Source organism: Xiphophorus couchianus, chromosome 3 (genome assembly GCF_001444195.1).
Source record: "Xiphophorus couchianus chromosome 3, X_couchianus-1.0, whole genome shotgun sequence".
Classification (NCBI taxonomy): domain Eukaryota; kingdom Metazoa; phylum Chordata; class Actinopteri; order Cyprinodontiformes; family Poeciliidae; genus Xiphophorus; species Xiphophorus couchianus.
The window spans coordinates 20,073,012-20,100,507 of record NC_040230.1 but is presented as its reverse complement, the minus strand read 5'-3'; the positions used below and the strand labels follow the sequence as shown (position 1 = coordinate 20,100,507).

The 27,496-nt window shown below is 38.4% G+C and overlaps 1 protein-coding gene across 2 annotated transcripts in view; it reads right to left on the bottom strand.

Annotated features, from left to right (window-relative positions):
• lars2 (leucyl-tRNA synthetase 2, mitochondrial) overlaps positions 1–23,107 on the bottom strand; it is a 37,257-nt gene extending 14,150 nt beyond the window's left edge. Inside the window, exons 1-12 of one of the 2 annotated variants that reach the window (XM_028013478.1) lie at positions 22,956–23,107; positions 17,605–17,846; positions 14,296–14,427; positions 9,824–9,915; positions 9,686–9,746; positions 9,165–9,254; positions 8,856–8,999; positions 4,661–4,768; positions 3,198–3,357; positions 2,811–2,915; positions 2,185–2,300; positions 1,786–2,069 (exon numbers count right to left, since the gene is read on the bottom strand). In XM_028013478.1, the coding sequence (XP_027869279.1) occupies positions 1,786–2,069; positions 2,185–2,300; positions 2,811–2,915; positions 3,198–3,357; positions 4,661–4,768; positions 8,856–8,999; positions 9,165–9,254; positions 9,686–9,746; positions 9,824–9,915; positions 14,296–14,427; positions 17,605–17,838 (1,526 nt within the window). In that variant the 5' untranslated portion in view covers positions 17,839–17,846; positions 22,956–23,107. The remainder of the gene's footprint in view (positions 1–1,785; positions 2,070–2,184; positions 2,301–2,810; positions 2,916–3,197; positions 3,358–4,660; positions 4,769–8,855; positions 9,000–9,164; positions 9,255–9,685; positions 9,747–9,823; positions 9,916–14,295; positions 14,428–17,604; positions 17,847–22,955) is intronic. The other variant, XM_028013479.1, reaches the window with a different exon arrangement.
• Between the last annotated feature and the right edge of the window lie 4,389 nt (positions 23,108–27,496).

Sequence of the window (27,496 nt, the reverse complement as noted above, 5' to 3'; positions counted from 1 at the left end):
ACAACTGAGGGGGAGATGGGTGGAGGCGAGATAACGGCGTCTTTGCCGATTATTACCATCAATCATTGCTGATGGGGAGCAATTCCAACAACTTTCGAGTAAACACAATCTGATGACTTGTGCCATCTGCGACTGAGTAGGCCTTTGTTTTAATCAACATGGAGCCCTGACGGTGATTAGTCGTATTCAGAGAGGAATTCCCATGTAAGTGAGGGACTCCGGAGGTGCCAGAGGAGTAGTTGTCGTGCATTTCCAAATACATCCACCGAGTCGCTGAGTGGAGAATGAGCGTACGTGTGTGTGTGAAATGATGTACAGGGGGTTCATGCGTGTGCATGTTCTCCCTCTGTGTGCCGCTTTCGAGGCACAGCTGGCTTATGTAACCTCCGACATCATCTCATGCGGCCCCTGCCACACATGCCACTCATTGCATAAGCCAGTCTGAACAAAAAGCATTAATCACAATTTGCAGACTCTCTGTCAGCGCCCCGTGTTCTTGTAAAGCCGCCTGACAGCAGGCTCGTTTTGTCGGAGCCGGTCTCCTGAGGAAACACAGGAAATGCAGAGCAGAGACAGTCACAGGAGAGGGTTCACACATAATTCAATTCTGACTCACAGAAGTCCACATAATTTCCCCGATCGCTCATGTTGTGTAAAAAAAATAAATAAAGACAGACTCCCATAAACAATATCAAGCATCTAAATGGGGCTTCTGTGTGCTAATGCCTGGAATACTTTGGGATAAAGCAATGATATGATAATTTATTTAAAACCTCTTTAGGGGGATGATTTACTGCTGAGTAAAGACAACAGGACATGAAAAGCCATCGGATTAAATTTATCCAGACAAGATATGAAAGATATTTGTAAGTAGAAAAGATAATTGACCTGCAAGTAACTGAATCTGAAGTGTATTATTTTACTGATTCATGGAGCCTCTTGTTCTGCAAAGCCTTGCATACACACATGTTTTTTCACCTATTTATGTGATAGAACCAGATACTTCAATGAATTGTACAGTAAAATAGTATTAGTTATGATTTATCAACAGAACGAGACAGTCCAGTAAATCTGTGATATATAAAAATGTGATTATGGTACTTTGAAGTGGATCATGGATTTACTCCGATCAAAAAGGAAAGTACATTTATTTTTAAGAAGTACTTTTAAGTAATCACTGGAAGGATTGAAAGAATAAGGCTGGGATCAGATTAAGTCAAACATAAATATCCCGCTAACATATATTAAAATGTTTGGATATCACAGTTTGAATAAAAGAGAAATATTGATTCTATTTGTCGTAGGAGAAATTAATTTAGATGTTACAGCCTTTGTTTTGGTTCAGACCAATTATTTTGCCTTCTTTACTCACCAGCGACTCACTTCAAATGAAGCATCTTTCACTCTTTGCCTAAGACTGGTGCGTATCAGGCGCTCACAGGAAGGCAGTTCACACGACGCCAAGGACAGCAAACAATATTTGCATATCAAATAAGCCTCACATAGTCTGATGCACTTTTTGCCTGTTCTCTATCTTGTTAAGTGAAATAACACAGCAAAATAAACAAAAAAAAAGAAAAAACCTCTGTCAACTGTGACGCTGATCTCATCTTTTATATTAAAGAGCGTCACATAGATTTGGGTTGATCATGAATGTCACCATTCTAATATGTAAAAGAGAAAATCAAGTTGTTGAGTGGAACAACTGATAGAGTAAAAAGTTATTTAGACCATTCTCTTTAAGAGATTAAAAATATGTGTTTTTCTGAATAGCAGTTTTCCCACCTGGGACACTTGCAGTTGACCCAATCATGAACAGCTCCCAAAGGCGACGCCCCTTTTCCTGTGAGAGACTGCGTCTTCGGCAGAGTAACCGGTAACTCCTCCTCAGGGACGGCGACGGCACCGCAAGAGTCGCAGTGCACCACTGGGATGGGCGTGCCCCAGTAACGCTGTCTGGATATCAGCCAGTCTCTGAGCTTGGAGCTGGTAAGATGGCCCCCGACTTGCTGCTCTCTGGCCTTCTGGGTAATGGACTGCAGCGCCTGCTCCCTGGTGAAGTCTGAGAACTACACAGAGATCACAAAAAAATAATTAATAAACATTTTTGTCTTTCTAAACAGTAAGACAAAATTAAACTAGAGCGCTGTTCTTATGGACATCATCATCATCATCGCAGCTGACCTCCTGAGAGTTAATCAGAGTTTGTGTTCCGTCTTTGTGGGTTTTCAGCACCGTGGCCCAATTCAGATACAGTGCACTGGCCACAGACAGGTCTTCCTCACTCACATCTGGAATACCTGTCACAACAGGAGCAGCAAGAGCACAATTTAGAAACAAAACAAAAATACTTAGTGAGATTTTTTATTTTTGCAGTACAGTAATCAATAAATGGCTGTATATATAAAAGTTTTTGCAAATAGTCACACAAAACAGACTACAATAGCAAAAAGGAGAAGCACTGCCCTAGAGTAATCCTACATATGGGTTTCACTTCAACATAAACGCCCTCTGGTGCTTTTTGTCTTGCTTGGAACATACATGTATATAGAGTAATATAATATTTTTCAGAAGATTAATAACGGTCAGAAGATAAAAAACTATACACAATCACTCCACTGGTAAAAACATAACCTGTGGCCAACAATAAAGAACTCCAACACCAAGCTGCTAATGCAAACAAGTAACACAAACTCATACTTGGTTCCAAAGTAACAAAGAAATCCAAGTTCTGACAGATAAATCTGAGCATCGAATGTGGCATTTACTCTATACATCTACATCTAGCAACCAGGAGCCCCAGAACTCACCGATCACAGTGTCCAGATAGTCATCGAACGCCTCCTTGTGGGAGATCACCACAGGAACCTCCTGGCCAGTGAACAGGTTAAGAGCAGTGACCTCTGTTAGGCAGTCTGGATAAAAAACACAGGAAGCATGAAGAATATAACGTTCTTGCTTCAAATATCGGCTCCTTTTCAAAACGCTACTTTACTCAGCAGTGCATTGAGGCTCCACAAACATATGGTTAATGTTCAACATCAACATTTTTATTCAAGACAACAACAGACTTGAACATTTCCAAGAGTTGTCTCATGTTCTGCAGTGAAGTGCCTCAACGTGCAAATAGTGACAAAAAAAAACTTAAAGGGTGTCCCCCACGACACCATCTAATGAATGTTTGGGGTCGGACTAACCTCGCCCTGGCTGAAATGCTTCCTGTAGGAGCGAGCGGACGGAGCTGCTGCCATGCAGCAGCCTGTGGGAGGGCAAGATGGCCAGGTAAGCTGCTCCATACACCATCTCTGGGGCAGAGCAGTAAGCTGACAGGGTCTCGCCTGTCTCCTTACCGTTGACCTGCAAAGTAAGAATAAATAGGAGTAAATAAGATCTGCAAAGTAACATTTGGCAACCTTTCACCCCCTGCTGCTTTTATAACTTCAGTTAGTTCATGAGATCGATGTCAAATGGACTCCCAGTCTAACGCAGCTTTGAAGAGCTATGGAGAAGCACAGGCCCCCAAACTGTGCATAAACTGGTTGACTAAAGGAAGTTGAGATTTTGTTCTTTACTCAACCTCTTAATGAAAAACATTTTACACATTTACCACTGCCCACCCTTATAGAAGAGGTGGGCAGTGGTAATGAGACTGAGAACACAGTGCACTACGAAAGATAAACATTTTTCTAATAGGGCTTTGTGAAAGACAAAAAAAATGTAATTGCAACATCACTGATGAAGATTGGTGCAACAATATTGTAACAAACTCAGATTTTCCTCACTGCTGTTATTCTCATGTGTGTCTTCAACCCACTCTGTAATCTTTATTACTGTAATCCGTATCAGGTGGGAAGTATCTACCGCAATTCAGCAGGACGGATATTGCATTGGCACAAAATGAAGGAACTCATGACGCCTGGAGTGTATTAACCAACAATTACAGCAACAAGACTTTGGAGTCATTAATATTGCACACACTGAGATTGTATGTAGCATAATCTTGTTAATGTTATCAAAAAATAACACTAATTGATTATCAGAAAATATCATGTTCAATAAGTACTAATAAATATGATTGGCTCCCTAGAAAACGGATGCACTATGGAGTTTTTGTGTAGGATGATTTAAATCAGTCATCCAGTCAGTTTAATAATGCAGCGTTAATTATTCATCTTACCTCAGAAATCCTTCTTACACACACAGATAGAAAAACACAAATTGTCAATTTTCTTAATTTCTCCTACAGTAAAGAGACAGGCTTATGTAACACATTTTTGAGTAACATGCTTTGACAATCAGAGGCCTCTCAGTGGGTTTATTGTTTCCACTCAGCTTGAAATCACTTCTTTACGAAGAACGGCAAATATGGCTTTCACAAATCCAACATAATTTGTGACATTATCTGTTTGGGAAAATTGCCACTCATAAATGTGTGTAGCTGTTGAAAGCAAATAATAAAGCCATTATTCTGGAGCCTTTTTGATGCATTTTCAGTCACATACATGAGTGAACAGAGATGTCAAAGACAAAGCTTAAGATGAACAATCAATTTGGGGAAAAAGACACAGAAAATAGATGGAGAGATGAAAGAAGTGATGGCAAAACCTCTTTTAGCGTGTGGAAACATAAGCTAAAAGATGGTGAGAATTATGAGTTTCACCTTGAGTTTAAAATCAAAGTAGCATCCAGTGCACTCTCCAATCCAGTTTGCCTGCATGGCTTTAACCCCGTACCACTCAGGAAGGTCTTCCAGAGCATCCAGGAGAGGCTGAAAAGAAAACAACAGAAGACAAACATGTTTTCAACTTTGGACAACTGTGAAAGCAGCAAATTTTCCACTGCGCTGTGGCAAGCCGATATTCTCAGAAGTATAGTATAGACCAAAAGTTTGGACACACCTTCTAATTCAATGGGTTTTCCTTATTTTCATGACTATTTATAAGGCAAGAAATCCCACTTATTAACCTGACAGGGCACAGCTATGAAGTGAAAACCATTTCAGGTGACGACCTCTTGAAGCTTATCAAGAAAATGCAGAGTGTGTGCAAAGCAGTAATCACAGCAAAAGGTTGTTACTTTGAAGAAACTAGAATATAAGGGGTATTTTCAGTTGTTTTACACTTTTTTGTTTAGTGCATATTTCCACATGTGTTATTCATAGTTTTGATGCCTTCAGTGTGAATCTACAATGTCAATAGTCATGAAAATAAAGGAAACTCATTGAATTAAAAGGTGTGTCCAAACTTTTGGTCTGTACTGTACGTGATTACAGTTTAGTGTTGCCTCTTTCAAAGCATTGAAAAATTAATTGGACGAATCGGCACAAACCTGCCATGTCACCAGAGCTGGACAGAAGGGGATTTTTAAAAATTCTGATTTCCACTGCCTCTACTTTCCTGGAAATGAACAAACTCTTTGGGATCGAGCACACTGCCCACTTTCCCCCACACATACCAACAGTTACTCTGCATGATTAAATGGAGCTATGCATATGAACGAGGCTTGGGCCAAAAAGCCACAGCTGGTCAGTGGAGAGAGATGTTATAATTCTCTATTTTCCTTTCAGTCTGTCACAATCCATTACCTACAGTCCCGCTCCTGGAGCTTCTCGGTGTGTGCTGCCTCATCACAGAGTTATTGATACAAACATAAACACTGGCTGGGGTCCTCAGTGGGCACGAGTGCAGAATCGAACGGCGATGTTTGCTCCAGATTGGGAAAACAGAGACATGCTATGTCTTCTCAGATTACAAGTAACCTGAAAAGTGTGGCATGCACTGACATTCAGACCACGAGCATGCATTTAAAGCTGCACGCATTATGGGATGCGACAAGTGTGTACGTCTGCAGACTGAAATGTCTGCCCATTTCTGCTGGCAAAATCAGAAAATCAGTTATATGGGGGGAATCTGTGAAAATATATTTTCAGGTTTTGCTGCTTTTGCTATTTTGGATTTAGATCCGGACTCTGCCTGAGCCATTCCAATGCATCAATATACTGTAATACACTGTGATTCAAATCATTTCATTGTAGCTCCATTTAGCGTTATTGCTCCGCTGGAAGGTGAACATCTGTCCCATCTGTCCTAACAGGCTAATCCATTTATCTTTCTATCAACTCCAGAACAGAAGTATCCCCACGGCCTGATGCTGCCATCACCAACCAATCCACCAACCATGGAAATGGTTGATGGATTGTCCAACCTGAGCTGTGCATCTCTGCGGCTCCTCAAGAGTTCCCACTGTCAGGTTATGTGGGTGGTCATGTCTTGTTGGATTTGCAGTAGAGCTCTATTAGACGCTTCAAGTAATGAAATACATTGGTGTTTGTGGATGAAGCATTAAAAATATTGCTTTGAAAAGTTGAAGGACAATGCTTTTGTAAGGCACTATAAATATAATAAACCTGAATCAGTGAGACATCAGTGAAAACTCTGGGAGTCATTGAATAAAGTTACCAGCAATGAAAAATAAACTCCAGGAGGCATGACGGACAAGCAAAGGTGGATTTCCAGTGAGAGGGAACAACTGTTTTTACTTTCCTCTACTCAAAAGTACTGATTTGCCACAGAAGCACAAATAACTGTAACATGTACAACAAGGACAGGCGTTACTATGGAAACTAAGAAAACTGTGAGATAAAAAAAACATGGTATGGCAAAAACTAAGTATTACTCTATATCTCAGAGAGAGAAAAGTAATTTACAGAAGAATACAATACATTGTAGCACAAAACTCAAGTTGCTTCTGGGCAATTTACTGAAATGATGAAGCGTTTTCAGAAACTTGAACAAGCATGCCTTTAACGAATACTGTCAGAGAACTATAAAATGGAGAATCACTCTCTCTGTCCAGAATTTCTCTGCCTACAAAGTGTGATTATGCATGAAATTGAAAAACTCTTCTGCATCCACCTGATAATTTAGCATCCTGCACGCTGCACATTATTTTTTCATTATTAACAGATCCATTGTACAACGTGGCGCAACTTGATGGCTAAACTGACTGAACATTGTCTCAGGTTAATGTTGTCTAACGGACCCGAACACGTGCGGGGCCGAGCCGACGACACGCAGGAAACTCGCAGTCCAATTACATCACTTTTCATTTGGCACGCTGCTGCTCGACATGCTCCTTCCTTTCATCTCCATCTGTCTTTCTCACTTCTTTCCCTTAACACCTCCCTGTTCCTTCCTTCCCACTTCTCTGCTCATCAGAGAAAATTAGAAATGCAGGAACACATTGTCACAGTAGGCTGCTTCCACCTCCACTCGCTCTTCTGACACGGTGGCCAACTTCGACTACGCCAATCGGATAAAAACTGATGGTGGACAAAATGTCTTTAGATTAATCTGAAATGAAAAAGTTGGCAAGCAATAAATCCAAAATGAGTAAAATTGATTTACTAATGGCTACAGTGAATTGAAAAAATAAAATAAAACACCTGTAGACCCTTGAACTGCTTCACACTTTGTCATGTTACAACCACAAAGTTCATTGTATTTTACTAATTTAATGTAATAGACTAAGTAGTGGATGACGTTTAAGTTTGTGGGCAAAATGTGGAAAAGTGGAGTCATTCTTAATAAGTTCTCGTCTCCTATAAGGCTAAATATTTAGTTTGTAATTTAAACTACAGTAACATTGCAGTCTAAATAAGTGAAATATGTTATGAAACCACAAAGCGCATAAAGACTCAATGTGAATCTTTCTTGCAGATTGGGATATATTTTTGGGGAACCTTTGAGTTTTGCTTCTTGTACAACACAATTGTCACTACAACACAATTTTCTAAGAATTTTCTAATCATCTTAAAAAAGAAAAAAGAAATCAAGGTTGTAGAGGAAGTCACTTTTGATTGATGTTGATTTCAGGTGATTCTTTTGTAGATTTTTGTGAACTGAGGTAAAGCAATCAAAACTGATTGGCCCATTACAATGCAGGGGAATGTTTAAACCTTAACTTTCAACCCATTGAAGCCATTAGGGAGAAAATATGTCTCTTTTTGCATAATGAATTACGTCTTAAATAACTTCATCAATCATTCAACCAATTTGATGCTTTTACCTTTTTACATGCCAGTTTGATAAGTTGATATGACCTTTATTATTTATGAAAAATATGCAAAACATGATTTATTTACCCTATTACCGTTCTTAGGTGGGTAGAGGACAGTTTTTGTGAATAATTAGCCACAACATGGACTTTAATGCATCATCGGTTTTTGTGGCGCATCAGATTTAAAAATACCTCTGGAGTTATAAGGTACAAAAATGTCCACTCTATTTCTCTTTATTTATGAGTGAAATACTAAATATTTAACTTTTTTTTTTTATTCTTGCAAATGCACCAAATATTGTAGGGTCAAATGTTGACTCCCACTCATTTCAGTTAATGTGGCTTCTGCTGCACATAATGCCTCACAGAGTAAATGCATGTGCTGCATGCATTTACTCTGTGAGTAAATGCATGCAGCAACATTAACAGTAAATGCATGCAGCAACATTAACACTGGTTATTGTGTTTTACACATTAACCAGTGTTCCCTGTGCCTGTTTCGGTCCAGAGGGAGTTTTCGCTCCCTTAGCAGGCCTGCTCACCCCTGTGCAGGAAGGTTAGGTTTCATCAGCCAGCCAGACCAACCCCAGGTCTGTTCCTGTATTTACCCCTTTGAACAGAGAGGCCAGGCTAAAGATGATGGTCTCCAGGGGTCTGATTACAGAAGCAGGGAGGCAGGGCAGCAGCTGCTGCTACTGAAGTGTCAGCCATGATTGTTATCAGAGGGCTCCGCAGCTCGTTTTTACACACAAACACACACCTTACAAATATGGCTCTCGCACATGAACCAGTCGAACCTTAGCATAGTTTGTAGTCTTGATGAACCACTGTGTCAGTAGCTTCTGCTCCACCAGAGCGCCAGACCTCCAGGATCGACCACTTTCATCCACCTGCTCATCTGCCAGCACTGTCTGATCAACGGGGTCCCAGTTCACCACGGCCTGAATATGGGACAAAAACAAGCACACACAGTCAGATCACAACCCACACGGTTAAAATGAAATGAGGACGCCTGATTTCTGCCTCAACAATAGAAAGGCTTCTGTTTTTCAGGTCAAAAAAAGAGACAACTCCACTGGTCTTCTCTATGAAGAAAACATTCCTACCTCTTTTTGATATGCCAGTCCAGCTTCAAAGAGCTTGATGAACAGATACTGTGTCCACTTGTAGTAGTCTGGGAGACAAGTGGTGATTTCCTGTTGATGAAAGCCAAAAATCAGGAGTGCAGTGCAAAGTGGAAGTGAGCAGAGAGTCACTTTCCTTTTTCCTCTAATCACAGAAGCAGCAGCGACATTTCTGGATTTCTTTGGGTCTAAAAAGTCCTGCCTATTCCATCAACTTCCTATGCTACTGAATGGATTTCTACTCAGTTGTCTTGTTCCTTTTGCACTACGTTTCATTTTTGCTTACTCAATTTTGAGCTGTGGATCTCAGCAGCATCTCCAAAGTTATATAAATATGTAATACAAATGTATAAAGGTTTGTGGTTGTAATGTGAAAAAGTACTTGAACACTTTTTCAAGATCCCTCTTCTTTATGTGTGTAAATGGAACATGAACATGGAAAGAGCAAACACGACTCGGTCTTTTGTAACATCTTGGCCGATCCTCTCCTATCTCCTACTTACTCTGTCCCAGTTGAAGCAGAGCCCAAGGCTATCCAGCTGCTCCCTCATGGACTCGATGTTACTGAACAGAAAAGCAGCAGAGGAAGAAGTTACACATGAAAAACAGACATTTACACACTTTGTTTTAAATGTACAAACCTTTTTGTCCACTCTTCAGGATCGAGACCTCGCTCTATGGCTGCGTTCTCGGCAGGAAGCCCAAAAGCGTCCCAACCCATCGGATTTAGCACCTGGGAATTCAACTGTGTATTAATTGTCACCTTTGGGTAAATAATTAGTGAAAGAATCAATCATAAGTCAGTCCACATAAACCAACAGAAATTAATATCAATCTGGGTAATGTTACAAGATTTTATACCTGTATTTTATGTATCAAATATTTTTCTCAAAATTTTTCCTTTTATTACACTTAGGTTAAACTTCGCAAAATCTCCCCATAGATAGAAAATCTTTAGAAAACTGTCTCAGTGACTAAAGCCTGTGAGGCTGACCTTTGTGATAAAACATGCTCTAAGCAACAATAGGACACATTCAAAGCCAGCCTGCCGTCTTCTCTGGAAACCCCACAGTTTGCTTATGGCTCCAACCTCTCCACACCTCATCTCAAACACACACTGAACACAATCATTTTTCACCTGAAGAAAAAGAACGCCTGGAACCCTGTTTGTTCTCTTTTAGTGTTCAATAATACTTACACACAATCATAGCCAAAGCAGCTGATTACATAAGAGGTTTTCAGACCTCCAAAGAGAAAAAGAAGACTCAATTGAAGCTGGCAGGAAATCTTCAGGCTTCATCAAATTGAACGACAGTGTTCTTCAGGGATGTGTATTTAGTCCTTTGCACTTTATCCAACAAAAAAAAAAAAATCACAACATTACTGAACTCCATGAAAACAAGATTATTAAAGTTGTTAATGATCCTACTGCAATCTGAGTCACTAAAAATGGTGTTCAGTTTAAGTACAATAGTTTCTGCTGTAGACAATGACATGTTTTCACACACTGCCAGTGGCCGTCATATGGATAGGCTCAGCAGAAATCACTTTTTCAAAGTCTACACCAGCGATTAGCTCTTCTGGAGTCTTAGCAAGACACACCAAGCCAAAATAGTAGAAGGCACAGCTGTTTGGAATAACAGATTGATGGACATTTCATATATTTTTTAAAGAAAAATTATTGGTCGCATTTTACGACCTTATTTTATATTCTTGTCCTTCCATAGTAATTTATCTTTTATCTATGATTTTTTTCATGTTATTCCAGTTCGACTGAAGACATCACTTACAAAAATGTTGTCTTTTGCTTACCCAAACCCCCCTGCCCTCCGTATTTATGTTTTTCCTGTCCAGAAGTGCTCCGTCTACACATCCGTGCTTTTGTCTCGCTCTTTGACACACACACTTAGGAAGTCTCTTTCACTCATTTCTCAAGCCCTTCGGCTCTATTTTCTGCTCACTGAGAGAAAAACGAGATGAAAGCGCAGGACTGGAAGGAGCGAGTAAAGTGGAGGAGAAGGAGAGTGACAATGAGTCGAAGGCTGGAGAGGATCATTGCGGGGACTCTAACGGGTCTGATGTTTCAGATGAATTGGTATCCTTGGTAACTGCTGGGCCCTCATTTGTAAAGCCGAGTGGTGGATGGTATAAGGCTGAGAGGCTGTCGGCTCACTAAGCTCCGGGGAAATACGAGCAGAGCACATGCCAAGGATAGTCTATGATAATAAAAAAAAACACATACTAAAATGATGAGAGCATCATTATGGTGATACAATGCAGGTCTGCTTATTTAGCATAAATAGCTAAAGTGAGGCTCTATTTATGAAGGTTTCTTTTGAAAAGGCTGTCAATTTTGTTTTTTCCTTTATGGATCATATTACACTTAAAGAGTAAAGCCTATCCAGACTTAATTTTGATCACAATAAGATCTACTGTAATTTTGGATGACACAGATCCAACCAGGACAGGAAACATACTGTAAACTCGCAGCCTTCTGGACAACACTGTTCCAGGAGAGCTGGCAGACTCGTTTTATGACTGCAGAGGGACAGTACTAAATAAAAGCGCTCACCCACACAGCTCAATTCCATCTGTGTTAGCTTTGAAATGCAACTTCACACTCTTGTGTCCAGATGCCAACGTTTCTACTCAAATTCTTATTGTGTCCACTTGTTTCAGTGGACAAATGTAATTTTACATCAAGCGATACGTCTGTTTTATTATATCGCAGCAACTACACAGCACGCCATGATGCATTGATGTCTGCGGTTTCAGCAGGTTAAATCATTTCAAAATCCAGGGAACAAAAACTGGCCACAAAATTCTGATCGGTGCATCTCCAGAAAACGCATTCTTACATTACATTTACTTGTACAAACAGTGGCTAAATAAAAGATGCTGTAAATTGGATCATCAGTTATTATCACATTATAATAGGAGTTCAAAACATATTCGAAACATCAAAAACTGGTAGACATCACCTCAAAAACCCAGCAGAATATCAACAGGTGAGTGTATATTTCTCAATTAACACATTGGGGAGTTTTGAGCATTCACCATAACGGTGTTTGCTTTTAGACAGATGCTCAGGGAAAGAGCAGTGCTGTGCAATGAGCAGCCAGCAATCAAGTGAAACCAAGTTTCCTTCAGGGAAATCCCACAGAGAAAAAGGAGACTCTCTCAGCAGGTGACGGATAAATGCACATTTGATGTAAAATCTCAAAGGAGCAAAGCTTTTCACATAGCAGTTTGTTGTCTGGCTAAAAGCAAGGACCAATGGTTGTTTAGATGAGCAATGATCGAAGCAGAAGTGTGTTCCTGCAAAACAGCCACCAACCTGACCTTGCAGTCGCTGGCCACAGCTCCATCAACAGCAGCCAGTAAGTGGAATCAAACAGAGAGCAAAGAGAGCTGTGGACTGAAGCACTTTGATCTTAACTAGTCTGGTCATTAAGACACCAGAGGGCTTTAGCTCAAGAGTATGGATCTGCCTTAATTTACACACCTACTGAAAACCAAAAGGAAACCCCGTATACACAAAAGTAAAATTGCCTTTCAGTTTTAACACCCCACGGCTGTAGACAAACAGGAAAACAGCTGAGTTTTCCTCTTTATGGATCTGACAACAACAGCTGTAAATTGTAAAACTGTATTACAGAAATATTCAAACTCAGCTAAACAAAAAAAAAAAGTTAAATTGCCTATGTTCTGTAGATAAATACTTTCAGGCATGAAGACACAATATGATAGCTTCAAATATAAAATTTAAACTGTATTCAGAATGGGGTTCGAACCGGAAGCCCACTAGTGGTAGGATGAACTCCTATCACAGTAATATCACTACTGCATGTTGAATAGACCTGTGGCTTAATAACCTTGGTCCAGAGCACATCAACATTTAACAGAAAGGAGCTGGAATCAAAATTAAAACATGGATAGGCCTTGATTTAATAATAAGGTATGGATCGATTTTGAATTTTGATAAATGCAAATATGATTTGAAATTTGTTTAGGTGCCTCTCCTGGTAATGATTATCTGCCACTAAATTGTGTGAAACATTTAGGTTTGACTAAAATGCAACAACTGAAGGATTACATAATAAACATTTACATCCAGGATATGGGAATATGCATACTTTCAACTCTGCAATTTATGTCACGACTGTACAAAACTAAATGCAACTTTTATATTGCAAGAACAAATTAAAGCAGCAAATTAAAGAAAATCTTGGAGCTGTTAACTGTTTCTCACTTAGTCACCCACTTGCCCTCATTGTTTTTTTCAGTGAGATGCCGTCAGAGCTGCCCTGGCTTCACCGACCGGCCAAAGAGCAGCAGATGAATTTCTCTTCATTTCTAATGAGTCAAACCCAAGACATTAATTTGAAGAGGTTGCTTTTCATCCTTTAATTTGTTTTGTGTTTTGCCTGAATGAAGAGTTCATTTCATAGAATTTTAGTAGAATCACAACAACACAGGAATCAACCCGTTATCTGCCGTTTGTAGAGAAAAGTCAATAGAAGCTACACACACATACTGCATCAAAGTTCGCTCCCCTACTGTGTAGCACTAAAAAACTCAAACAACAATTGAAAAAAATGCAAAAGCATAAGAATCTTAAAAATAATTTTTCTGTTATTCTAACTAACCTGAGACAGCAAACACTTAGTGCAACTGAATGTCAGACAAGAAAAAAACAGTCTGTGTCTTTAAATAAAGTGTACGTAAATATCTGGTTTCAACTGCAAAAACCTCATCTAAGATCTATTTGAGAATAATTTGAATCTGAAAATAACCATAAACCTTGTGACATCAATGATGAAAAAAATCTCCAGAATCTGCAATTAAGCTGCTTTTCTCATGAAAGAGTTTAATCAGTGACTAAATAAACAGATTTCTTTTTTCATTTCCAGTTGCTTAGATCTGAGCTTTACCAAGGAGACATATCAACATTGGCTCTCAGCTCTCTCTGTGTCACAGGCAGAATATTTGTGCCCCAACAACATGAGATATCTCTGGCTGGAATTCAGTTGCGGCTGCTTGGAGTGCTTTGCATGTTTCAGTGATGACCGGGGTAATAATAGTGAATACAAGTAGACAAAAGCAGACATACCTGATGGCCTCTCATTTTCTGGAAGTGACCAATGGTGTCGCTGATGGTGTACACTCGCACATGCCCCATGTGAAGGCGCCCCGAAGGGTACGGAAACATAGAGAGGACATAAAACTTCTTCCTGACGGAATGCTGTGGGAAAAACAAAAACAAAAAAACAAATAGCAGTCAACTTTAAAGCTGGTCTTTCCTCATCAGCCTGACTTTGAAGGATCTGTATGTGGAGGAGACTGCATTAAGCGGCTGAGGTGAGGATGCCAGTAATAACTCATCATATTCAGAGCGAGGGCCGCTGACTGTATTACTGTATTACTGTATGAGACTCGCACAGCGGCTGATTATAGTGTCTAAACGGTGGCAGATAATGTATGGTTTACAATCACAACACGGTTTCTATGGCAGCACAGCGAGGACCACTTCCACCCAGCTATACGTGATTGCAGGAAACCTGACTCATGAATTTTTCAATAAATTAATTAGAGCCAGCGCCCTGTCATAAATGCACTTAATCACTGTCAGCTTTGCCTAGACAGCCACACGCTCAGAGCGTTAGGATATATAATCAGCCTGTGACGAGCTACCGGGACCCAAACGCCTGTGAGAGATTAGGGAAAAATTTAAATAAAATACATAAATGTGGAAACAGGTAGAAGATCTCGCCATAGTTACATCTGGTCAAAAAATAAATCTTTTTCACATCAGATGTTTCATTTACTAGAAAAAAATGAGGTGAAACAATTTCCATTAACTGTGGAGCGAGTCTATTGAATGGCCCAGAAAGCCAGTGAGGCAGCATGCACAAGCCACATGTCATGTTTAATAACGTCAAGTGTATCTGTGCTTTTCTTCTCAACTGCAGACCAAAATGTCAGCAGCATTTAAAAAAAAGCTCTATCGATCGCTACCAGCTTGGTTTGTGACAGTCCTTTTTTTTTATAGTCGGTAAGAAGTAGGTCATTTTAGAGGCAACCATTTGTGTATTTACAGTGGTTTCAAAAAGTGTACACATACCTGCTAAAAGTTTTTCCAATCTAAAAACTATTTAGACTTTTAACATGATATTAATATAAAAAAAAATCCAAATATGGTCCAGGAAAAATATTGAAAATAAAGAAGATAAATATAGCTGTCTATATTCTTTAACTAACACTTTGTTCAAGCATCAGTTGATTCAATTTGAGAATTTATACTATTTTGGTGGGGAGCAGCGGAGGGTTAGCGTATCAGATCTTATATTTCCCATTTCCTTAGCAAAGAGCTTGGAATTAGGACTGCATATCAGATTCAGTTCCAAAAATTTAATGTTCTACATCTGAAGTCTCTTTTATTAATTTAGTTGTAAGCTAGAGCTCACTGTGGAGCTGAAAAGTACAATTACTAACAGACAAGTGAATATTTTGATGAGTAATGCATTTTTTTATTGCTTATTATATCAACTACTTTGAAGAATACTCTGTGACTGTGTGCATGAATGGGAATGACCGAGTTCATGTAAAATGTCTCTTTGAGGGTCCTGAAAATAACTATATAAGTCTGATGTTATTTTATTTACTGAAAATATATATGAAGGAGTAAGAACCAGAAATTCCTGCAGTATTACATACATCAGGTGGATCCGAAGTACTATAATCAAAGACAGTTTGAGCTGAAGGAGACTAAATTATGAATTGAGACTGAAAGGTACTTTAAAAAATTAATAGGTCAGCGGTGTGAAGATGTATGTCACCAGATTAATGCAACATTTTTTAAATATTTCCCTCTCTACACCTTGTCTGTTTCCCAGCTGAATTGAACATGGTATCCATATCACTGGAGATGTAAAAATTATTTATTGTGGTTTAAATTTCAGATAAAAGTCTGACATTCAACAGGGTTGTGTCCACTGTACAAACAGGTGTGAAAGTGGAGAAAATAACAAACACATCCTATGAATGTCTATTTTAAAAATGTGATGCCATTAAACAAGCAAAAATTATGTGGTTAAACAGATTTATTTGTATTCATTTGAAAGCCTCTATATTAAAATTCTATTTAACATAGAACTGAAATGTATTGAACAGTGTTCAGAAAAAGAAAAGGTGCAACAGCACTTAAGTACTTTAAGAGATTTTAAAAATCAAATCAACTTTTTCTATGGCAAATAAAAATGAGTACTTTCAGTGTATTCTGCATTTGCTCTCTTGCAAAATTAGCTGTGGAGCAGACTGTCAAAACACAGTTCTCAGGATCTGTGGGTACTTTAGCAGAAATAGACCCAAAGCACATTGTCTCATAACAGAAAAAGACTGCAAAAATAAAGTCAGTGCCATTTTACAAGAAAGATTTCTGTCCACAGTTCAAATGGAGACTTTTAGTGCAATAGAACCTGAAACTGATTTAACTATAAATTATTTTTAAAAATGTGTTGTTTCAATGCAAACTAAAGCTTACCAAATTGACAATGATAATTCATTTTGATTAGTACTAAACAATAGGGTCAGGGCTGCTGGTCACTTGATTCAGAGGGAATTATTCCACTGATTATTGTTAAAATAATGTCTAAGAATGAAGGTTTACATGAACAGACATGATAGTTTATCTGTACAATTTGTTCAGGAAAGCAAATGTTATTTTGTTCTAATTTGGCAACAAGATGACAAAAACCTGTTCACAAGGCTCCCAGCCAGGATATACCCAACATTTCATTCTTCTGCCAGAATTATGAAGGGAAAGAAATTTCTTGTTTTTGTCACTTTCCCCAAACAATTAATGCTTTGTCTCACAACAGGAGACATATACATGTTTCACAGTGCAAATGAAACATATTTTGCTTCAGATATTTTCTTAGTTGATGACAAAAATATGTTCTAAAGACCTAATTTTAAGTTTTGGAAATGTGTTCATTGTTCATGAGGTTTGGAAAAACAAGGAAGAACAACTTTGCAGAAAAAACTACCTTTTTCTGCAAACTGTGAAGTGTACGACTAACAGCTATCAGTAGAGCTGTGAATCTCTGCAGCTCCTCCACAGTAACCATAAACATCTTCCCTACAACTCTGTTTAGTGCTTTAAGGCCTTCACGGAGCAGTTGGATTTATGCTGATATGACCAAATTCCTTAGGCAATTGTATTCACACATTTAAAAAATTGAGTCAAGTGGGTAAAATGCAAATACAAACCAGAATTTTTAGATTTTTACTTTTAAAAATGTGAAATGGACAATTTTTCATTTACTTCAATCAAATAAAACAACAACAAAGTTTGTGGTTGTAATGTGACAAATTGTGTCCGGTTTTCATCAGGATAAATAAAACATATTTACACACTTACTGCGTTCAGCGCATCCTTCCGCCACTGATCCATAATCCGCGACCGCCACCATTCTTCTACTTTGCGCCTGGTCTCGGTTCGATAGTCCTTTTCCCAAACGCCCGTCTCACTGAACAGGGTGCGGATGCTGGGGGACAGGAAGCGGAGTGCCGAGCTCCACAGAGCAGCCCTGCTTCGACAAGGCTGGACTGCACACAGAGGAACAGGAGTCAGCCTCCTCAAGGACGCCTGCATGATCCTGCCTTCAGAAAAATGAGGAAAGAAAAGAGAGAACAAGAGGTCAGCTGGCAGACATGTTGTGAGTGTTGCCTGTAAAAAACCTGATACTTCTGAAGAGTGTCGAGTCAACTACTTGTGTGCAGGCGTGATATTCAGGACAGGCACAACTAATAGATTCTAATAATAGAAACAACCTAATAGAAACTAATAGATAAACAAAATTTACAGTTTGTTAGAAAAAAACAAGAAGGCAGCATAGTTCTGATTTGCAGGTTTACAATGATGCTACTTTAAGAGCTTTATGGTAATTATTGAATGGCTGCAAAGTGGCGCAGTTGGTAGCACTGTTGCCTTGCAGCAAGAAGGTTCTGGATTCTATTCCCGGCCCGGGGTCTTTCTGCTTTCATGGAGTTTGCATGTTTTCCATGTGCATGTGTGGGTTCTCTCCGGGTACTCCAGCTTCCTCCCACAGTCCAGAAACATGACTGTCAGGTTAATTGGTCTCTCTAAATTCTCCCAAGGTGTGTGTGTGTGCATGGTTGTTTGTCCTGTCTGTCTCTGTGTTGCCCTGTGACAGACTGGCGACCTGTCCAGGGTGAACCCCGCCTCTCGCCCGGAACGTTAGCTGGAGATTGGCACCGGCCCCCCTCCTGACCCCATTAGGGACAAGGCTGTTAGAAAATGGATGGATGGTAATTATAAAAAAAAAAAAATCAACATTAAAAAACAGTTTTTTATGACTGATTGATAATTCAAGCAATGTTGCTAAAAAGGGAAGGAAGGTTTGAAAAAAATTCAGGCATTCCCAGTAAGGTTGGGTCATAAGTTCGCATTGATTAAGTCCCTGCACTTTGTACATGGTTATGGAAGTAAGCAAGTAAAGAAGGAAGGACGGAAGGAAGGAGAGAAGGAAGTAGACGAACCATGTCCCTTTATTTATTGAAAGCAAAATAAACACAGGTCTTTTCACAACTGCTCATGTCTGTAGGTGTTAAGCTGAAAATATTTCATATTAGCTTGCAGTTTCCATGTCAGTTGTCACTCATAATGAAGCACTCTTCACTCTCACACTTTTCCCCTGTTTTCCAGTCGGTGAGCCAAAAAAAAAGAGAAAGAAATATTAAAAAACTGGGGGTTTTTTTCTATTTATTAAATACATGAAAAATAAAAACTTTTTTTACATCATGTAAATGACATGGCAAGCATGTTCTTTGATGCTCTTGGTTTTGAGTTTATTAAAGCCCAGGAATTTTGCTTTGATGCATAAACAAGACTAACCTTGTTCTGTGAAATTCACAAATACTGGCTCTGTGAAAACGCCCGCAGCCCTTTTCTCTCTTTTACTGGCAAATTCTTGTGCATTTAATAGTTAGACTAAAGCAGGGTTTACACAAATAACTCTTTATGTGTTATAGCTACTGGAAAGAAAAGTAAAAACCTGATCTTTGCATCCGTAGTCATTTATAGTATTTAGGAGGAAAAAGTAGAATTTTAGAAGTAAAGAAGGCAACAAATACCAAAAAACACAAACATAACTCAATGGCATGGAAGTCAAAAATCCCTTCATCTCAAATCAGATTTACTTTCATATTATTTAAATCTACAGGCTTGAGGAGCAGATGATGGGTTTGCTCTGGCTTTGAGAAGACTGACAGCTCTCCTCCTCATTTCTCCTCAGGATTGTTTTTTTCCAGCGCTGCTGTTGTTGCGTAACAGTTGGCGGTTTTCACACCATGTCAGTCACACAACAGCGTGGGTTTTCTTCTTTTTTTTTTAGTGAAATGAGAGGTTTATTTGCTGTGATGTGATTATGGCTCTGCATCACTGCGGCGCCCTGGACAGGCTGTTCTTCATAAGACTGATCAGAGGACTGAAAGACAGTTTTCCATTTAAGTTAAATGAAAGCAGCCCTTGTCTGAAATCCAAATTATCATAAACAATCCAGTTAAAATGCAGAACTTTAGGATGTGGGGAAAATAATTAAATGGGAATCAAAGACAAATTAGTTTAAAATGTCATGTTTATAAAACTCAATTAAAACCAAAGAAATAAAATTGGAAGAAAAAAAATTTTTTAACTTAAATGTTGCAATTACTTAGTTACACCTTTGAACTAATATTTTGTCGAGGCAGCTATTGTTTTGATTTAAGCTTTCGGTTTTCTTGCTGCCTAATCTAAAATAAAATTCAGACATCCTTTTATGGGATACCTGACATCTGCATCCTTCTGCGAAAGCCACAGTTTGGAAAAAAGGTTACAAAAGATCACCTAAAACTCACATTGCACCTTTTCAACATTAGGCTGGAAAAAGGTGGAAAATGTTTTTTTTCCACAGCTTTGTGGATGGTTGTGCTCTACAAGCAACAACAACATGCAGTATTCTCTTTGGAGAATACAGACCAAAAAGCAAGGTCACAAGCCAGAAGCCTTTTCTCTTACTGAAACTCACAAATTTTGTATTTTCCAATTCTTGAGGCAGTGCTTTTACGTCTTTTAAGGTTTTAAATTAACTTTGGCGTTTTGTATGTCTTTTTTTTGTTTTACACTAAATGTGTGCATAATTCTCCCAGTGTTGTATAACTTTCAGTGAATTTAGTGGGCTTTTCATGTTATTGCTGTCGATATACAGCACTTTGGTTGACATTTTGTCTAAAAAAAAGAAATAATTTTTTTCCAAAGAAATTAGCTGGGCCTGGCTAAAATCTAGATTTTAGATTTTAATCTAGACTAGGTTTTTAAATGATATCATTTAAAAAGGTCCTAATGCCAACTACAAGTTCATAAACCTGTTTGATATGAACTTGATTTCTTCCACAACCATATTGGTCAGATATGAACAAAAACATGGTTTCTAAGGCAACCCACAACAATATCCGTACCTTCCTCCTCCTCCACTGAACTTCACTAGTGCTGCTAACCTGACCTGTGGAGGATATAATCTCATAGCAGAGACGCCTGGATCTCAGACGGCAAGACCTTTAGAGCTGCAGACAATCAACACTCCCTGACAACAAGCTGAGATAAAGATGTAAATGAGATACATATACAAGAATTACGACTGATTATCTGAAGCTTGGGAGGAGAAGGTGATTCTGTTCTGTTATGGGAATATATGACTACAACAAAAGAGAGCTACGAGTCAACAAATCCCTGAAATTACTGAAAGGAGATAGATTTCCTTTCAGTATCATTATTTTTTAGATTGTTAACAGGCCAGATGTTGCTTTCACTCAGATGTTATATAAATGGAATCTGACCAGCCTGAAGGGAGGACAACTCTCCCGAGGTTAAAACTCAGTTTTTTTTTCAACCAGATGAGCATTAAAAAGTACCCTCCAAACACCTGCTGGTGGGAATGTGTTTTTTTTCTCCTCCCACTAAAACTCCCTGTAGTATTAGCTCAACATCACAGCAAACAGCACTGCAGCGTCAAACTGCAGCTGGGAGAGCCGAGCACTCGAGCCTGGGCACATCTCTGAGTGAGTGGGCTGGAGCGAGAGATGGAGATGATGTTTCTATGGTGACTGGGCACATCCATTCGGGAGTCTCCAGAGAAGAGGGACTGAAAACTTCTGCAAACACTCAGAACGTCCGTACATGTTAGGGTCAGATCATCATAATGGCTTCTTGACAGCTGCTAACATCTTTTTGTATTCATCTGTTCCTTAATAGTACGTTTCATTCCCTTAAAGAGCACCGATTTTATGTGTATTATGTTTTTTAGGAGACATACATAAAAATTATTTTTATATCTATCAAATTAACGGAAACCTGAAACTATATTCAGCTGGGTTTTTGTTGTTGCTATAGTTCCACTGTTTTTTCATTATCATAGTAAAATAACTCATGTTAAAGACCAAATGTGCATGACAATTCACAATGCTTTTAAGACTCTACTAAGCATCCTGAAAAACCAATGCCATAATATTTTAATTATTTTAGAATAAATCATTATTCGCTTTTCTCAAAACATCAGAACCGCTTACCAAAACATCACAGTGTAACAAACAGACACAAAACTAACTGGAAAGAATCTGCTCTTCTGGTTAATTAATCAAATATACAATCGATCAAAATGTCAGTAAAATAGGCATTTTAATATTTCCCAAGAAACATATTTCTTCTTTTTTTATATGAGAGTCTACCATGAAAATAATCTTACTTAAGTACTTCATCTGTATGTAGCCAATAAGATTATTTCCAGACAATTTTCTACAATGATCTCATAACATAAACTCTACAAAGAAAGATTTTCAAAGTAAACAACAGGAAAATGTTTTTTTTTTCTTTCTCAGGCATAATGAAGGACCAGCAAATAAACACTGCAAAACTTTTGATTCATACTGAAATGTTCAATTTATTTAAATTTTACAGTTTTTCCTCTCCTCTCTGTTGTGTATTCTTACACATGGTCCTGCTTTTATATGTTCTTTCTGTCCCTACTATGTTGGCTTAGTTTCAAATAACAGTATTCTAATGTCTAAAGTTTAGGATTTAAAACTAAAGCCAGGGGATGAAAACTCGACTTTTGATGCCAATAGGAAAATCAATCAGATGATGTTTGTCTGCATGATGCTATGATCGAAAAACTAGAGCTAATAGAAAATCATCATTCTCTATCATGGGACTTATTTATTGACAGACGAATCAAAACACTGCAAATCCCAAAAAATGTACAATGCTGCAACATAAGCTTTCATTAAGGTCAAACTCTCAGTGCTACTATGGCACAAGACCATTTAAATCTCACAACATCTACCCTGGATTAATTATGTTCTGTACCGCAGGTGCTTGTCAATCATAAAAACGTTTTTTATTTTTATTTTTTACATAAAAGAACATGTTGCTGGCTTCGCCACTACTTTCAGTCTGAAATATTGTTTATTTTGAACGTTTTTCTGTTCCAGGGTCATCACATTCACTATTATCAAACATTTCTGCACAAAGCCAAACTGCAATTCATCTTCTATCGCTTAGACAGGGCTAACTCGACCAGTTTCCATATTTTTGTCACTTAACTGAGATGTCGTTTGGTTTTTCATTCTGTTTATAATCTGGTTTAAAATGTGAAAGGAAAGAAAACCGAAACGGTGTGAAATATTTATAAAAAATATACGAATTAGATAACTTACCGTCTTATCTCAGATTCCTTTGTTTCCGCGTTCTAGTCACAGGAATATATAATCTATCATTCTTGTCCAAAGCCATAAATTTCTCATTTAAAACCTACATAAATGACTTGTTTTCTGCATCACGACTGCTCCAAGGGCGCCGCCATCTTGGATTCAATAATCTTTATTGACACAGCACGAGTGTACAACAGTTTCTTTTTCTTGTTCTTTTTTGCCCCAGCCACTTCACATAGTTATATGATGCTATGTGAAGCACTATATGTATTCTAAATTTATTTATTTTATCCAGAACTCAACGTGATTGAACTTTTAGTGCTCATGCACGTCTTGTATCAACATATGAACGCGGTCCTATCATAGTATGAATAAGATTGTTTTTGTTCATTCCAATGAGTCAAAGCAAATTTGTTGCCTTGCAGCAACTAGAAATTTTGCTGGTTGCTGCAAAATCACTGAAGAATTTGTTGTCTTCAGTGAAAGAGAAAAAGGTTTAAGCTACCGTTTGTTTGATTTTGGCGGACTACAAACATATATTAGAAGAAAAACAAAATAGTTTTTGGACAGAGGTGCCAAAGTGGAATGTCCAGACTGAAACGTCACATGGCAATTTAATTTGATATTTTTGCTGTTTTATTCCTCTTTATTCTCCACTGTGCTAATTTTACTTCCTTGGCTTGTGCATGTCATTTTTGTGGGTTTGTAGGCTCATTAAAACAACGTTTCCCCTTCAGCTGTTCAACTGTGCAGTCAGCTGTAGTTAAGCAAGTTACAATGAAGCACCAAGGACCTCTCACCTCAAATGTCTGAAAAGTCTTTGTAACCAAGTAGATGCTTTTGGGCTTTTATTGTTATTATTTTTTTTAAAGATTTCTGCAGGTGTTTTATGATTTTTTTAATTATTCTAATTTTTACCTCAGTATTTTGAAAGGTTCCAATCAAGAAGCTTGATGTAATACAACATCTTCCTTGGAAACATTAGTCTTTTTGGTTTGGTTTCAACGTGTTAATGTTGAATTAGAGTTTTATCTCAGACAGAATTAACCCTGCAAAATACTTCCTTAGGCAAAATGCTTTGTAATGATTAAATATCCTAACATTCTTCTCTTGTTCCTCCTTGGATTTATTTCTTTGCTTGAAGAAAGCAATCAGAGGCAACATCAGGGGAGAAAATAGAGAAAGAGAAACAAAGCAATAATCAAAGCTCTTATAAGTACAGCAAAACCTCACAGAAATCAATTAAAAATGATTAAAACCTCCAGAGATCAATAGTTGTTTCAGATATGTTTTTCTCATTATTCTGGTAATCTAAAACAAGTTGATCCACATGTAATTATTAAGGTGTTATAATATCTGCACAGGCTTTCCTACAGCACTATAGAGTGCTGTGGGAAAAGTTTCTGCCTCCTTACAAATATCTTATGTTTTTTGATCATTTGACAGTAACAAATCATCAAAAGCAAATTAGTGTAAAAAGGAAAACATAAGTGAGTCCAGAACAACAAAAAAACTCATCATACTCTAATCTGAGAAAAGATCCAAGAACAAATGAAAAATAAAGTTACTTATCAATTTGAAATGTATATTTGAAATAACGCTAACACTGCATTTCAGAAAAATATATCTGCTGTTATCAAACAACATGGTGAAAATGTGATTTTGTGCTGCTTTAGGGACTGGATGACATGCCATAATTTATAGAGTGATGAATTCTGCTCTTTATCTGAAAACCCTGAAGGAGAATATTTCTCCATCTGTTCATTAAACTCAAGCTCAGATCCAAATCACACCAGAACATCCACCTCTGCAGAGGTCAAAAATGTAAAAACTGAAGGTTTTTGAGTGGTCTAGTTAAAGTCTGGAGTTAAATCCTACTGAGTTCATCACCAAAAACCCTCCTACAATTATGCACAGCAGAGTGCAACAAAATTTCCCCAGCAAAAGACTCATTGCCACTTTTCACAAAGATTTGACGGTAGTTGTTGCTGCCAGAGGTGTCACAATTAGGCTTAGGGGGCAATTCTTTTTTTCACAAAGTGCCAAGTTGGTTTGGGTAAATTTTCATCAGTCATCATTTGTTGCATGGCTTACTCATTTACATCATGTGACAAAAAGGGGCATTTTAGATAATACTTGTTTTATATTTGATGTTTGGAGCAGGAGAGAATATCTATTTGGAAATTTCCGGCATAAAGTAAATTTGGACGTTTCTTCTAGTCTTCATCATGTTTGATAGGGAGCCAACTTCTCATCACCGTGTTGCTTTTAAAAACAACCCCCTGTGGTTGTGTTACCTTTGATCAGGCAGAAACTGTTAAAGCTGTCTCATTGCAAAAGAGAAGAAGAGCAAGTGGGAAGGAAAGTTCCTCCGCCTGACGTCAGTGAGTTAAACCTGGGGCTTTGCTCCGACTTGCCCTCGTATATCAGCGCAGAAATATGTGTTTGCCTGAGGCACAACAGGACATGGATACAGAGCAGAAATGAGAAGGAAATGGGTTTCTGACACTGAGGAGATGCTAACCCCCCAGATATAACCCCAAATCATCAGATACAGACATTCATTTGATCCTCACTTCTGCACTTAGTCCATCAATGGAAAACATATGGGATCATCTTTTTTCAAAAATTGCATTCATGTCGCTGTTTCATTCAAAAAATAAGCTCAGACATTTTACATTTATCTTCTTGCTGTTATTGTTACCCATGGTGTCTGGTAATGTTTTAGGGTTTTAAAAGCTATTTCATTGTTTTTCTTTGACTCTTACTCTTGCAATAAGAAGTCTGAATGACCAGTTTCCAAGTGGGAAAAAAATCAAATAGGACACCACCTGACGTTGGAATTGTGAATTGAAAATTGAGTTTTTATATTTAATAGATCTAAATGTGAAGTTTATTAAATGTGCAGAGATAAATTGCTTACCAGGGCTTTTGATGTCTCCTATCAGCTTTGCATTAAAGACTGCGATCATCTAGAGACCGAAGCTGTTGCACATTCTTCTTTGCAAAGTAAGTCAATCTTAGCCAGATTGGATGGAGAGCATCTGTGAACATTAACTTGCAAGTCTTGCCGCAGATTTTCAATTGTATTTAGCTTGACTTTGATTAAACCGTTCTGTCACACGAATATGAGCTCATTCCAGTTTTTGGAGACACTTCCAGGACTGTCTGCTCAATCCATCTTCCCACCAAGGCTTCCTTGTCCCGCCCCTATATTTTACTGTGGGGATGGTGTGTTCAGAGTGCAATAAATCACACAGTAAATCCAAATGAAATACTGAAGCTTGTGTTGTGACGTGATGAAATGTGAAACATTCTGCACTTCAACCCCTGCCACCGTCAGTTGCTAGATGTTAGTTAATGGGTCCATGAGGACAACGACATGATTGTGGTAGTTCAGGGGATAAATTTACGATCTTTGATCTTCAATCAAAGATCCCACTGTGAAATAAAGATCACTTTATTGTTGGAAATAACATAGTTTTAAAGTAACCTTAACTATTTTCCAAAATTCTAATATAAAAAAGTAGAGGCAGATTCAAAACAACCAAAATACTGTAACATAATTATGAAAGTAAGAACATTAGTTTTTTAGCCTCAGGTTGAAAACATTTTTGTGTCACATTTTTTGACGCTCGCTACATGGCGTGAAGATTTCTTCCAACTTCAGTCAGTCACTATTTTTCTAATTGATGCTCTAACAAGATGACATGTAAAGAAAAATGATATTGTGTAGCAGGAGCAGATGGAGACTCAGGTTGTTTAAAATGAATTAAGGCAGTTTACAGCACAAAGTTTGACATAAAACCCGGGATCAGTTTGTCTCGGGATTCCTCTTTCTTATGAATCTTTTTAATTGTTTTTTTATGGAACAAAATGAAAGACACTATTTTTTCTTCTTCTTCATCTGGATTACATTGGAAAGTAACATTGTTTTTGGAAAGCAGTATTATGCTTATGTCAAGCTGGCCTACTTGTGTTTCTCAAACAAATCATGCCGAAAGCAACCAATTACCCCTCTGTTCCATTAGCGAACGCCTCCTTATTCCCAACATGACAAACAGCCGCTGGTAATCACCCCCTTTTCCCAATTGCATGTCAGCAGCAGAGCAGCAGATGACAAACAGTCTCCCAGAGCTACAGTGGCAGCAATGTTTTCGGTAGAACTCATATGAGGGCGGGCTTGTCGCTACCTGTCCAACGTTGACCTTTCGTGACCCAGAGTCTGATTCTCGATCCGTATCTGCCTGACCGAGACTTCGGCCCAGGAAGCAATCTCACACCCTCTCAGCTCCCGGAGAGGGAGGACAGCCAGGCTGACGGGTCTCTGCCTGCTGTTGACCGTGTTTCAGGGAAAGTGATAAGTGTGGTTTTATTTCCAAGGCCCATTTCACATCAACAGGCCTGTGCGCCCCTCGCTTATCTGCTCTCACTGGGACCGAAGGCAAAGAGGGAAGCATGATTGTACAAAAGGAGATGAGGAGCTTTGCAGCTGCAAACAAAATCTCAATCTGGGTGGATCTCTGGGGCCGCATCATGATTTATCC